Source organism: Cyprinodon variegatus, unplaced genomic scaffold (assembly GCF_000732505.1).
Source record: "Cyprinodon variegatus isolate N-32 unplaced genomic scaffold, C_variegatus-1.0 Scaffold184, whole genome shotgun sequence".
Lineage (NCBI taxonomy): Eukaryota > Metazoa > Chordata > Actinopteri > Cyprinodontiformes > Cyprinodontidae > Cyprinodon > Cyprinodon variegatus.
Genome location: NW_015150637.1, coordinates 460,308 through 474,359, shown reverse-complemented (window position 1 = coordinate 474,359; position 14,052 = coordinate 460,308). Strand labels below are relative to the sequence as shown.

At 35.6% G+C, this 14,052-nt stretch overlaps 1 protein-coding gene across 2 annotated transcripts in view; it reads left to right on the top strand.

Moving 5' to 3' along the window:
• Positions 1–4,295: 4,295 nt before the first annotated feature.
• LOC107087455 (SEC14-like protein 1) overlaps positions 4,296–14,052 on the top strand; it is a 20,343-nt gene continuing 10,586 nt past the window's right edge. Inside the window, exons 1-8 of one of the 2 annotated variants that reach the window (XM_015379030.1) lie at positions 4,296–4,498; positions 4,716–4,799; positions 9,552–9,701; positions 9,826–9,957; positions 10,339–10,467; positions 10,574–10,763; positions 11,354–11,463; positions 13,407–13,596. In XM_015379030.1, the coding sequence (XP_015234516.1) occupies positions 4,737–4,799; positions 9,552–9,701; positions 9,826–9,957; positions 10,339–10,467; positions 10,574–10,763; positions 11,354–11,463; positions 13,407–13,596 (964 nt within the window). In that variant the 5' untranslated portion in view covers positions 4,296–4,498; positions 4,716–4,736. The remainder of the gene's footprint in view (positions 4,499–4,715; positions 4,800–9,551; positions 9,702–9,825; positions 9,958–10,338; positions 10,468–10,573; positions 10,764–11,353; positions 11,464–13,406; positions 13,597–14,052) is intronic. The other variant, XM_015379029.1, reaches the window with a different exon arrangement.

Below are 14,052 nucleotides of genomic sequence, written 5' to 3'. Positions count from 1 at the left end.
TCTCCTTTCCTGGTCTAATAGCAATTTCTTGGTAGGTTTGCGCTTGTTCTTTATTCTTTGTATTTCTTGACAATGGACTAAACAGTGTTTATTAATATTTTTCTTCTTCAGGATATTATTATCCCAAAAAAATACCTGTAGGAGCCATTTACTTTATTTTTCTGTATTTATCTCCACCAGGAGGTGCATTTCCTTTTGTGCTATGATTGTGCTGGGAGTGGGATGGGGTTATTTAATGTCAAGTGTAATTCTGCTCAAGTGTTGCTATTAGAGAAGAGGCAAACTGTTTTCTACTGTGCTTGATTAGAAGCTATGTCGGTTTATTTTGTTCTAAATGGAAATGGAAAGACAATGAACATGGGAAAATAATATTAAGCATAACTCCAAAGAAGACCTGTATATTTTTGACTAAGAGCAAGTAAGGCCAAAGTCTACCAGGATAAAAAGTAACCAGTAGCCTAAAATATAAGATTTTATCCACTATAATAACAAAAGAAAAGATGGGGGTCAGTGGTTGTAACCTGTATAAATTATATGCAATGATTAAATACATCCTTTTGTTCAGATTTATTAGTTCAACTGAGTCTGAGATATTAAGTGTTACTGGCTGAAGAACTTTCAAGAGAAAAATATATGAAGTAACATCACAAAGGATAGCTAAGAGATTATGATGAACTGGAATGAGACAGTAGGTAAACTTAAGTGCCCACACTTTTCTCTTCCAGGCAGTGATCAGCACAGATATCTGAGGGTGCATGTGATTATTCTAGTGTGAGCAAACAGATGAGTCATTGTGTTATTGTTATATTTTTCAGCTACAGTGCGGGACACGGCAGCTAGAGTATGAATTTCAAAGTAATCATCTTTGTCATAATAGAGTCAAGCATGCTTTCTACGGTGGCTGATCATAAGCCGACAAGAAAAAAAATGGGAAAGAAGCACCGGGATTTTTACCCTCAGTGAAAACACCCACTCAGAAAAAAAGAAAAGATTTGAGAAGTGTACTGAGCATGCACTGAAGGATCTCTCTTGACAGCTCCAATCCACTTTGAAAAGTGCTTTGGAGAAGACTTTTTTCTCTTTTTTGTTGTTGTTTGAAAAAGTAATCATCATGCAAGTGATGTAGTCCAAGATGTATACAACCAATTAATGAGAAAAGCCGTCTCCATGACATTAAATCAGAGGTCAATTGAGAAGAGATCTTGCTTGTCATGACTTCATTTCCCCCATGGAGGATGTGCCCTGCTGTTATACAAGAACTCTTCCTGGCTGCCACATTCATTAGTTTTCAATTTAGCCATGCCAATGTTGTGTCAGGAGTCTCAATATGGCCCCAGCTGTATCTACATGGGATGGCAAATGTGAAGCTGTTAAGACACAGTAATGACAGTAGGAGCCTGTCATATGGAACATGTTTTAGTAGCGATTTATATGCCACGTTTATTTTGTCAAAATCTCTATTTTTAACAAGATTAATATGCTAAATATTTTACAGTTAGAACAAAGAAAATTAGAGCTTTCAGGTTGAAATAATTACCTGAAATGTTCTGTTTTAGTTTTACTGCCTCTTATTTACTCTTTTCGGTTAAATCTGTCGACCCAACAATGGAAAATCACTGTTATGCTTAAGTTTTTTCTTTTGATTCTTTGATGATTCAATCTAGTAGATACAATTAAACAAATTCAAGAAATATAAAACACGTGTTTCTTTAACCTTGCAGAGGAATTCAAGCATTAAAAACAAGGCACTCACTATGCCATTTGGTCCACATTTTTAACCACACAATTTAAGTGAATTTTAACTTATATACATTATTTTCTGATAAACACAAATCCAAATAAAAAAAAAATGTTATCCAAAGTGTGATAGGAATCTTAGTTATAAGTGAAATTCCTGCCACTTATGTTTCTGTTGTTCTTTTTTTTTTTTTTTTTCCAAACCAGACCCCTTCTTTTAGGGGTTTTTTTTTTTTTTTATGTTTATACTTTTTACAAATAAATCTGATGCTCTGATATGTAACATGATAAATAAGCCTTTTGGAAAAAAAAAGCCAGAATATGTTGGATTTTACAGGACAGGCAAGCATTCACTCCATAGGGGAAGTAGTTGCATAGTGGTTAGGGCACAGAGCTTGGAATCCTGAGGTTCTGAGTTTGACTCCCACAGACTGCCACTGTGGGTCTCTGAGCAAGACCCTTAACCCCACACTGCTCTCTGGTTGCCCCATGATGGCAGCCCACTGCTCCCGAAAGGGATGGGTTAAATGAAGAGGTAAATTTCTCCCATGTGAGATCAATAAAGTTATATTATTTATTATAATTAGCTCCTGGCTGCCTGCCTCGTGACCTTGTTGCTTGTTCACCCTTGTTTCCCTCCATGGTTCACTATTGATAAAAACTAACCACTGCAGACCACGGGGAACACACAAGATCAGCAGCTTTAGAGATGATCTTATCAAGTTGTCTTGGATCGTCATTTAGCTATTTACAAGCTTTTTACATAAAAATATGAGGGCAAAATATTTACTTGCTTTCTTACATACATCATCCCATAACAGGTTAGGTTTGGATGCTACTATCACCTATAAGTGTTCATAATAATATTTATGTAATAGGTGTTAAAAAGTGTGAGAATAAAAGCTCATCAATCATCTTCTGTGTGTGTATATTTCCAGCCTTCACTGCAGGAAAAGGTGTTTGAATAAATATAAATAATTCTAAGCAATACAATAGCTGCAAATAGCTCTATACACTTAGCTAATGTTTTACTTTTACGCGTGTCAATGTTTCACAAATCATTAATTTGATAGTTGCTAGGGTTGAATAGTGGTAAAAAAGAGTACTACATCAGTAAGTGCAAATAACACTTTTCAAAATTCAAAAGCATGCTAGTGGCAAATGTGATTACTGTGGAAAATATGAAACAATAGAACATGTTAAACTGGAATTTCATGAATATGAAAGCAAGAGAATATATATCAGGAGAGAGTTTGACTGTATTAAGTAAAAGATTAATTTATTAGATATTTTGAGGAAAAATTTGGCGAGTAAACATATACAAATAATTATTTGATAAAAAAAAAGTAAATTATTTCATAGAACTTAATTATAGAGGGGGTGAATGTGTGTATGATATAGACGGGTAGAATACAAAGTTATGTATAAGTAAGTATTTCTTTGTTTTGTTTTTTTGCCTTAGGAATTATGTATATGTTTATTAGTAGATAGTCCTTTACGAACCACACTCCATACTAAGTGGCGGTAATGCTACTAAATGCCAACAGCCAATAAATCCAACAAATTTTTTTTTCTATTATTTTTTTTTCTTTATTGCAAAAAAAGAACATACGTGAACAATATAGAACATTAATAATAACACAAATATTCAACAACAAAGGGTTTTACAGAACAGAACTATTATTTGAAAATGTCAAAATCAAATCTAATCTATGCTCAAAGGTTATAATAATTCTTTAAGTTAGAATTTGCATGGCTTTAGCATTTGCATGGCTTTAGCATTTGAACTAAATTTTAAGGATTCCATATAGATATTAATAGAAGATAATAAAAAACTGGAAATTAGGTTTCTGTTGTAAGCATTTGGAGGTGTGAATATGATATTTACCATAAATAATAATTAAAAAATGTATAACATATAAAAATTCTATTTTGACAAGTTAACATTTCTCCATCCCAAACAAGATATCCTTAGCTGTTAAAGTAATGTTAAGATTTTTTTGAAAAAAAAAAATGACATATCTCTCCAGAATATTTTGGTATAATTGCAATCCCAAAAAAGATGAATAAGCTTTTCTTCCTTATTTTTACAAAAAGTACACATTGGGTCCAAATCCCATTCATATCTTTTGATCAAAAATGCTTTAACAGGATAATCATTATGAATAATTTTATAAGAAATTTCTCCTACTTTATTGTTTATTAAGTTTATTAAGTATTTTTGAAGGATCAATCCATGCATTTCCAATGTATATTTTCAAAAGTGTTGGACCAATAAAATATACAAGCTGGTGAAAAAACAACATCTCGTAATAGAATATTTCTTAACCTTTCGTTAGTTGTTTTCTTACTTATAAAAGGACAATCATAATCAATATAAATGGAGTTTGGATCAAAATTTGGCACTACGTAAATTCAACGTGTGATGATAAAAGCTTTAATAACCCACTCGGGATTGCGTCAAACACAACAGCATATTCTTTAGGGGTAACAGAAGAAGAAGCATAAGTTCAAAACACAGTCACTTCCGGTTGATCTGAAGTGGGCGGAGTCAACGCTCCGGTCTCCATGACGAACCAACTGCTGACGACTGCACTGTTTTTTTCAGTGTAGCAAAGTAACCTCGGTTCAATTTACTTAATACTCAATACCAATACTTTTTTCCCGTATCCGGTAAAAATAATGGATACGCTGATATCCGGAAAACTTCAATGAGGCATCAGCGTTTTCCAAGTAAAACTCAATTTTTCCGTTGATTCAGGTTCGTTGTTTTCCGATAAGTTCCAACTAGCATGGACAGTTTGTCTTTTGTTTTAGATACGAGAACAAATTATTATCCTTTAAGGATGAATACCACGACAGTAACCGCTCTCCTGTTACCGTGTTTTTGTCTTTAAGTTCTTTTAACGTTAACTTTTAGCAGAGCTTTTCTAACCGGCTGCCATCTTTTGATGAACCGTGTTGTTTCTGTTATTCAGCAGAAGCTAAAAGTTGGAGCCATGGTGCAGCAGTACCAGTCCCCTGTTCGGGTCTACAAATATCCGTTTGAGTTAATGATGGTGGTGAGTATTATGCAACACATATTGGTCTGCCTTCTGGATGTTATAAAGTTACAGTTAGTTAACGAAATGGTTTGATAACAGTGTTTTCTGCCATTTTGATAAAAACATCCCTGACAGTAAACGCTGTAAGGTGAATGAGTGCAAAACAAAAATCTTATCAGTGCTTGCAAAAACATATTAGTGTAGAAGTTCATATGATGACATTGTAGCCAAAGTGGCTGGGATTATTGCTTCACCCTGAAGTGGGATCTTTTAGAGAATGTAGGTCTAAAACTGGAATTTTAGAGGTTGGAAAACTGCAGGTGTACGTTTAGGACAAGAAAACTATAACACAGAAATTTATTACAATAGTCCCCTTTAGATTTAACTATCCTATGATCATTATTTAGTGACATCTTTAGATCTACATAGTTAGATCTAGGATATGGAGATCTAGTGAGTTACTGCAGGATTTAACTGAAAAAAACATAATAATATATGCTTGAATAGCAATCTACTGATTGCTGTTATCTCAACATCTGAAGTTCTGAAAAAATTTAGTGTTTAAACAGCATAAAAAAAACCCCTAAAAACAAATAATAATACAGCTGTTGCTTTGTTTAAAGTCCTAAAAGTTGACAGTTCAGCTGTCAGAGAGACATCGGTCCCTCCTAGATAGAGATTAGATTACAGCTGTTCCTAAATTATGTTACAGCTCCACTGATTAATTTTAAACTAACAAAAAACAGTTGTTGCCAAGGTATAACAACATTTTATGAGGTTCAAGTTTCACCTGTGTTGTATAATTAAAGCACATTAATATGAAGCCAAAATAGTTTAGGAGTGACAGCTGGTGAAAACGGGAGCAAAGCATAACACCGTGCTTTCTGTCCCTCACAAATGGTCAGAAAGCCACATGAACAGGTATAATAGAGATACTTAGAGCGTAATGTTCCACTCTATACTAGAATTAATCTTAGCTAATTACATAGCAGGTGGATTTTTTTTAAACGTGTGTTATTCTCAGAGCTGTATGGAACCTCTCTGGCCTTCCAATAGCCATCAGCCATATGAACTCGGCCAATATTCCCTTTAGATCATCCCTGTTCAAACATAATGCTTTACAAATCTAATATAGAGTTATTCTAGATTACAGCGACAACATAATAACAAATACACAATACTTGTGTAACGTCTGTTTGTGTGAATTGAATGCAGATCATTTCAACTGATCTTGACTTTTTTTAGGTATTTTTTTTACACAAACAAGTGGAGTTTAAAATAACTTGGATACTTTCCAAATTCAACTATTTCCCTATATTTTGTTGCACAATTCCTACTGATGTATTGCTAATACAAATATCATTAAAAGTGAGTGTTTTGACTGATGTTATTGTACTATAAGAATCTGGTATTCAACCACACGTTAACATTTAAGCCGCTATTTCTTATATTTACTAAACAAAACTATCACGTTTTATCATTGTCTCCCTTTTATCTCCTCTTTCCTTCATCATTTCTCCTTTTTCCTGTTTTTCCTTTCCTGTTCTACTTACATTGGAGTCTCCATATAATTTGTAATACTCCCTGCATGAATTGTAATAAAGGAATTTATATGCCTAAATAAGCGGAACACTTTGGCGATAGTCCTACTGCTCCACTTGTGAAAACAAAATCTGTTGGGCTCTTTTTTGGCATCATTATTCTTATTGCCACATTGCCAGATGGGGAAATGTAAAAAAAAACAAACTAGCACACGTAAACATAAATTTGGATTTCCAGCAGAGGGACATTTTTTATATCACCATCTCTTTTATAGCCTGATCTTTGAGAGGTTTCTTGTTTCTTCAAAGTTATATATTAAACTAAGAGCTTATGTAATATCCACTGTTTGGAGCAAAGCCAGTGTTGCCTCAGTGGCAATTTACTCTGCAGCTGCTGTGTGACTTTTTTTCATTTTAATCAAACTTAAAAACTAAATGAAATTTATTAGTATTTTCCAAAAGAGGATTTTCAGGCCCCTTTTAAAGAAGTTAATGCTGTAATATTTTTTGTGTTTCAGATTATTATGAAAAGGCAGACAAATGAAAACTAATAACAGTTCCTATGAGGAGAAAGCATAACAGAGTGAATGCAGTCTACTACAGGCCACAGCTCCCATTTATCTCTGAGCCTTCTCATTAGCCCCTGGCTAATCCTGACTGTGACAGTTATTACTCCAGCTAACAGTCCTGATCAGTGTCCTGGATATTACTGAATGTGCACCCAGTGACATCCTGGTTGTCCTTTTTATGATACCACTTTATGACTCTCCTGAGCCTTTATAAAGCGGGAATTGAGACTTCTTTGATTTTTTTTCCACTTTAACAAAGATTTGTACAAAAGGTTTGCACTTGTAGAATTAGATTTAATCAATAACACCTGAGGAATAAAACACTGTTCCTGTTCCTTAGTTAAATTTATTAGATTATTCACCAGCCAGTGCCAATAATAATGGAGTGAAAAATGGAGAATGTGGTTTTCTCACAAAGTTCCTTTTGGTCCAAAGAGCTTAAAGCACTATAGAAGTGTTTTCCGTTAATGTTATTTGAGAGGTATAGGTGGGACAATGCCTTGCAAAAGGGATTTAAACCTCTACCTGTTTCTTCATTGTCACAAGTTTTTATATAAAAAGGTTTTCAGGTATTTGGGTATGACATAATTTGACCTAAATTGATCGGTGTTTATTGTGGCGCAGGCTGTGAGCGTCATATGATGAAGGTGCTGGCATCAGCATTTATGTCGACAACAAACAGGGTAGCTTGAATCATGATAAGCCTGGGGAATATAAGTTTAGTAATATTTATTGACGAAGGCTTTTGTTAGAAACTTTGGACTTTTCAGGGAGCACTGTTTAATCTCTCAACCCAAAAATCTTATGTTAAACAAATTTGGCTTAAAGACATTTAACAGAGGCAAGCAGGGATTTATGCTACATATGAATTGTATTTTTAGGGCAACAGGTTCAAAGAAAAAAAAAAAAAGAAAAGATTGTATGTTTCTTTCTGACTTTTTAATCGAAATGGGATCGCCAGAAGCTACTTTTTAGTGGGGAGGTAGGAATGTTGCTCTGCTCTCTCTGACTGGCTGCAGCTGCTGCGTCTGACTCAGTATAGTGGAGGAGGGAGGTGCTCGCTAACTCGGTTTTCGCTGAAGAAAGTAACTCAGACCGAATGGTGCTTTCATGTTGTGACCAACGTCTCCAAAATGACAGGATATAGTAGCTGCATTTGTCGGTAGTTGCTCTTTTGAAAAAAAAAAAAATGCAAGTGTGGGCATGAAAAGTCTCTACAACGTGGCTAAGTTGGCAACAGCGTGTTTACCTGCCTTAGTGAGCCGATTAGCGCTTAACGACACAGGATAAGGTTGTCACCAGCGTGTTTCAGCATAACGGGCCGCTACACTCAAAAAAGTCACTTTTACCCTAAAAATCTGTCCCTTTGACGTCTGTGCCTCCTCTACAGCGCTTTTCAGAACAGACATTGATTCAGCTGAAACTTAGTAGAATTACACTGGAACCAGGCCAATGCCATGACTTTCAATAAGCGTAACATTCATAGAACATTTATTTTAACAGCTATGCTTCTTTATTTGGACATAAACATGTGGGAAGTGCTGGGAGACCTTAAACCCTGTGCCTTTAAGACTGCCATCACCTCAGTGAGGCAATTTAAGAGTTTATTGCCAACTCATTGATTTTGTTGCTATATTTAGCGACTTTCCGAACCCCTTCAGGGACTTTTTTGGAGATTTAGTTGACAACGTGAATCCCACTTTTGCCCCATTTACACTTCCCCTCTGAAACTGATCCGTGCCGGGTTCGGATCGAGCTTGGGTCACTTAACTGTGCCGATTTTTGTTCTTACAACATGCTCTCACACTTCCTAGCCTAAACAAAACATCATCATTTTAAAAGGTTGCATCAAGGGTGTGCTTTGGTGGTGCAGTGGTTAGTGCACACAACCTGTGTATGGAGGCCTTATGTCCTAGACATAAGTCTCCCCGAACCTGAGCTAATGTGCAAATAATGGGTAATAAACTCTTCTTCTAAACGTGCAAAGAAAGTAAACAAGTTATTGGGTCAGTTTTTTGCTTTTTTTTAATTTATTTTAGCTAATTATGAATATTACCAAGGATATTATTTTATATATGTTTCTTCTGTAATCTATTTAAATCTTTTGATCTAGTCTATATTATCCTAACTAGTTTCTGTGTGTTTTTCTAAATGGATGTGGAGATACAGAGCAATGAGACAGCAATGAGTAACCTTGCAGCAGAAAACCATTTCAAGTTATTAAGACTCCACATAGAAAAGCTGCCTTCCCACTTCATATTGCTGCAGGCCTCTCTGCTCTGTCACCTGTCAAATCCTTCCCATGAGATGCTGCACAGACACATGCAGCTATTATGTCAGACCCTGTTTGTGCTGTGACTTGATCAATATTGACAGGTGGGATGTGCTCCCATCGACAGAGACAGAAGGCCACGTACTGCAGGCTGTAAAACATGGAGCAATCATTGCTTGTAAAATCTTGCAAAGCTGCAGATCGCTGCTGCGCACTGTACATAAACTTTTGTTGTGCTTTTTACATAAGCTGTTTTAAAAGCTATTTGCTGCACCTGACAGTCACACAATACCACGCTGAGCTCAGCAGTGTAGCTCAAAGTGTAGACTGCAGGCATACCTAGCAATCCTGCAAGCTGCAGACATATAACCATTTTTTCGTGTTTCAGGCTTATGCCAGGCGGTTCCCAAAGTGCCCGCTGATCCCTATGTTCGTAGACAGTGAGATCCTCAACCAAAGTGAAAGCAAAGATGGTTCTGTGGTGGTTACAGAGAGACGCTGTACGATCGACATTGAAGCCCCTCGGCTTCTTAAGCGGGTATGTCTGATTAGTCCCTTAACAGGCAAGAAACCATAAATTAAACACTACACTTGGTATCTGCTCAATCAATCGTTTGTTCAATAAGCCTATATTTATACATATCTGTTTGTTCTGCATGTAGATTGCGGGTGTAGAATATCTGTACTTCCTTCAGAAGAACACACTGAACCGCAGAGACAGGACTCTTCACATTGAGGTGCAAAATGAGACCTTTTCCAGCAGAGTCATTGTCAAGGAATGCTGCAGCTACACGGTAAGCACAGTGAAGCACATATTAATGTCAAAGAGAGCTTTATTTATTTGATGTTTTTCCCTTTATAGTTATTTCTGTAATGGTTTTACAATGGTTCATGCTCAATGGAATACAGGAACAGTGATTTTAATGGCGAAGCAGTTTTGTTTTATGTTCCAATAACAATTCTGATGTTAATTGACAGTCTCAGATAAGAACGTAATTAAGATGCCTGCATAAAATCCCAGTTAAATTTACTGTCCATTATCTAAGCTCCGTTCACACATCTCTAACTTAATGTTGTGATTCTTTTATGCAGGTAGTGTAAAAAAAATCAGGCAGATTATTTTATATTTTAATAATTTATTTTTTTTAATTATTATTATATTTTCTCCTTTGCAGGTTCACCCAGAGAATGAAGACTGGACTTGCTTTGAACAAACGGCTAGCCTGGACATTAAATCCTTCTTTGGTTTTGAGAGCACAGCAGAAAAGATAGCCATGAAACAATATGCAACTAGCATTAAAAAGGTAGCTTTATAAACTTGTCTATGCATATTTTATTAGCGTACATTTTTTGCCTCAATGATATATAATTTTAGATTAAACAAGCTCTTGTGTCCTCCACTTGTTTAAGGGTAAGGAAATAATGGAGTACTACCTGACAGAGCTGGAGAAAGAAGGAGTAACTTACGTCCCTCGCTGGAAGCCCGCTCTTAAAGGAGACCTTTCAGCTGGAAGAGCCGTCCCCAAGAGTGGAGCCATTGATGGGCTTCCTGGCAAGGACCTGGTTAATCCCACAGAGCTTATGGCCTGTCCAGCTGATGGTCAGTAACTGTGATCAATTATTATTGTCATGTGGATGCATTGATAGAAGATAACAGCAGCTTTCCTACAAAGTTGCAATAGAAAAATGGATCCATCCATCATTTTTTTCATCCTTCACTTCTAACTTTTAGTTCAACTTTTAACTACCTGCAACAAATTGACTATAAATGTTGACGTTTACATATTTGGAGTTGGAAACTTAATTGAGTGTGTTTCATTTGGAATTTTGTTACAGGTAAAGAAAACGCACATCAGAATTAGGACATTTAATAGAGGATTGGATTACACTTATAAAAATTTAAAATCACGACATTATTCTGAACCTACAAGGGGGAAATAGACCCTTTGTTTATTTAAGATAATTATTTAGGGATTTCATTGTGGTAATAAAACTTACTATGCAGTTAGTTAGGTAGCAAATCATTTTGGTGTATATATATATATATATATATATATATATATATATATATATAGTGAAAATTATAGGTTAAGCGCACAACTACTGTATATATGTAAGAGTGCTTGACATTTCTCTTTGATGCTTAAAGCATTTACTAACTCACTATTATAATTGTATTTTGACTGGTAGACAAGTTGGAAGCTGACTACATCAGACGTTACCTTGGAGATTTAACTCCTCTGCAGGAGAGCTGTCTTATCCGACTGCGCCAGTGGCTCCAGGAAACCCACAAGGGCAAGGTCAGACATACACTAGCAGATTAGTTTGTGCTGTTGTTTGCTGTCTTCCCTTATAAACTATAAGGCTCCTGCGGAAACGATTATTGTTCAGTTGTTTGTTTTACTGGTGGCCAAGAGAATTTCAGCAGAACCAATTTTCATACCCATGTCAAATTATGAATATGTTTTCAATCAACAGTTTGCTTTAATTTCACAGATTGATCAACTATTATCAAATAATCTTAAAGCATTTAAAATGTTACAGAGATGCTTTATTTTTAAAATACCTCACGTTTATCTGTGTCCTTTATAACTTCCCTAGCCTTTGAGTTTGGAAAGTTTGCTTGTTCTTTGCTTTAATTCTCTCTGTGTGTTTTTGAAATTTCGCATCGCTGCCTGATGCAGTTTCTCTGCAGAGTTCTTTCATTTGCTGTTAGTTGCTGTTTTCTTTGACACTGCTGCTTGTCTCTTTAGCTGAGTAGAGAAAACTGAAAAAGAAAAAAACACTCAAGTATTACACTACCATAACTATGAATATAATTGTATGATATGTTGGTTGGTGTTTTGGAAGCTTTATACTTCTCTTCACTTCAAAGAAGAATTGGGAATCTGGATGAGTTAATTTTGTCAAAACCAAAAAAACATTCACACATTTTTGCTCAGGTGAGAAAAAAACTGTCTAAACTTATCTTAGAAAGTTACATTCTTATATTATTAGGAAAAGGAAAGGCTAACTTTAGTGAGACTAGAATATGTATTGTAAATTCATGGCTTTCTACTCAGTAGAACTATGAGTTTTTTAGTCAGTTGATACCAGTCAATATGCCTTTGTCAGGTCCACAACCTGATAGTGTCCAATCTGTAGAGCTATGTCATTATTATGGCTTAGACCAAACCTGTATCTTCTAACTGTGGTTCAATAGGTAAAGTAATTGTCTTGCAATTAATATGTTATCTACCAGTTTGTGTATTGGTGTATGAATGTGTATGTGAGTGCTGCTGGGTAAATGTACAGTCCTGCAGAGTTAAACACTTTGAATGATCACTATGACTGGAAAAATGCAAGGTACCTTCAGTCCAATTATTATTTACCAAGTAAATGCCTTTATGTTTGAATTACAGGAGTCTTTAAAATTTAGAAAGTGATATAAATGGCACCAGTGACATGAATTAATTACAATGACAGACAGCTTGTGTTACCTGGCAACATTTGTTGTGACTGTTTTCGATATTGCTGACCTTGAGCAGTAGTGGCCTTCTTGTCCTGTTCTTAGCTGGCAGATGTGGCCCCGAGTGTGGCACGTGCTTCCATGCCTCATCTATCTCAAGGATCAACATATTGTGTATTCATACATTGTATGTTACATATCTTTGTTGTTATCAATAATTATTTGTACTACCATTACATTCTAACACCTAAAGCCAATCTGCGTATTCTCTGAGTTTTGATATCGAGTAATTTTTATCTAGAAAAAGAAGCTCAGTGAGTATTTTAAATTTTTCAGAGCAGTCTTTGCTGGTTTTCTGCTTTTCCTGACTCCAGTAGTTTTGCCTTCCCCTTTCTATAGTATCCTGATGTTGGTTTAATCTTCCATTATCTCCCATCTTCTTAATGCCGAAACCAATGATGTTTCTGACACGTGATTGGTTGCTTTTAGTATCAATAAAGTGACCAATAATTGTATTAATCTTTAGCATTTTTTTATTTCTTCGTGTTCATATTTATTTTCATTATATCAATAATTAACTCCAAATCATAATTTGACATGGCCATGAATGATAAAAATGAGGTTCCCTGTTTTTCAAACCATACTTTAGATTACAATAAGTACCGCTCACATATTAATCAGTACAGCTTTAAAACATAACCTATTTTTTATCCTTTTTAAACCCCATTTTATGCACCAGTTATAGTTTTGGTGCCAGGGTTGCTGTATGTTTAGACTTTGACTTTTTGTTTACAGATTCCAAAGGATCAGCATGTGCTGCGCTTCCTCAAGGCCAGAGATTTCAACATGGACAAGGCCAGAGAGTTTTTGTGCCAGTCTCTAACCTGGAGGAAGCAGCACCAGGTGGACTTCCTGTTGGATACATGGGAGTGCCCACAGCTGCTCCGAGATTACTTCACCGGAGGGTGGCACCACCACGACAGAGGTACAGAACGAAACTGCTAATGTTATAATGAGCCGTCTGTACATAGAAGGTCACTAGTTGGCATTTGAGAGGATTTAGTTTAAGCAAATGTGTTTTACTTTTGTTTAGACTGACCTTTTTTTGCTGTGACTTCTGAAACTATGCATTATTAAGCATAAATTAATCCTCAAAAAGATCGGTTGATAAACTGAGCTGGAGTTTTATTAAAAAGTTAAGACAACTTCTTGAGGTCCTAATTGAATCTTTAACAAACAAAAATTAAAATTGTGATGATCTTAAACCAGAATTGCGATTTTTTTCGATTTTCCTTTGCACTAACCACAATCTTGTTGATGTTTTATTTTAAGGTTTCAGTTTTTGAAAGCTTGCTTGTCCAGAGTCCATTATTGCAGGACTCTACTGTAATTTTTGTTTGTGAAAAATTGCTTTACCTCTACTTGCATGCATGGATATGAG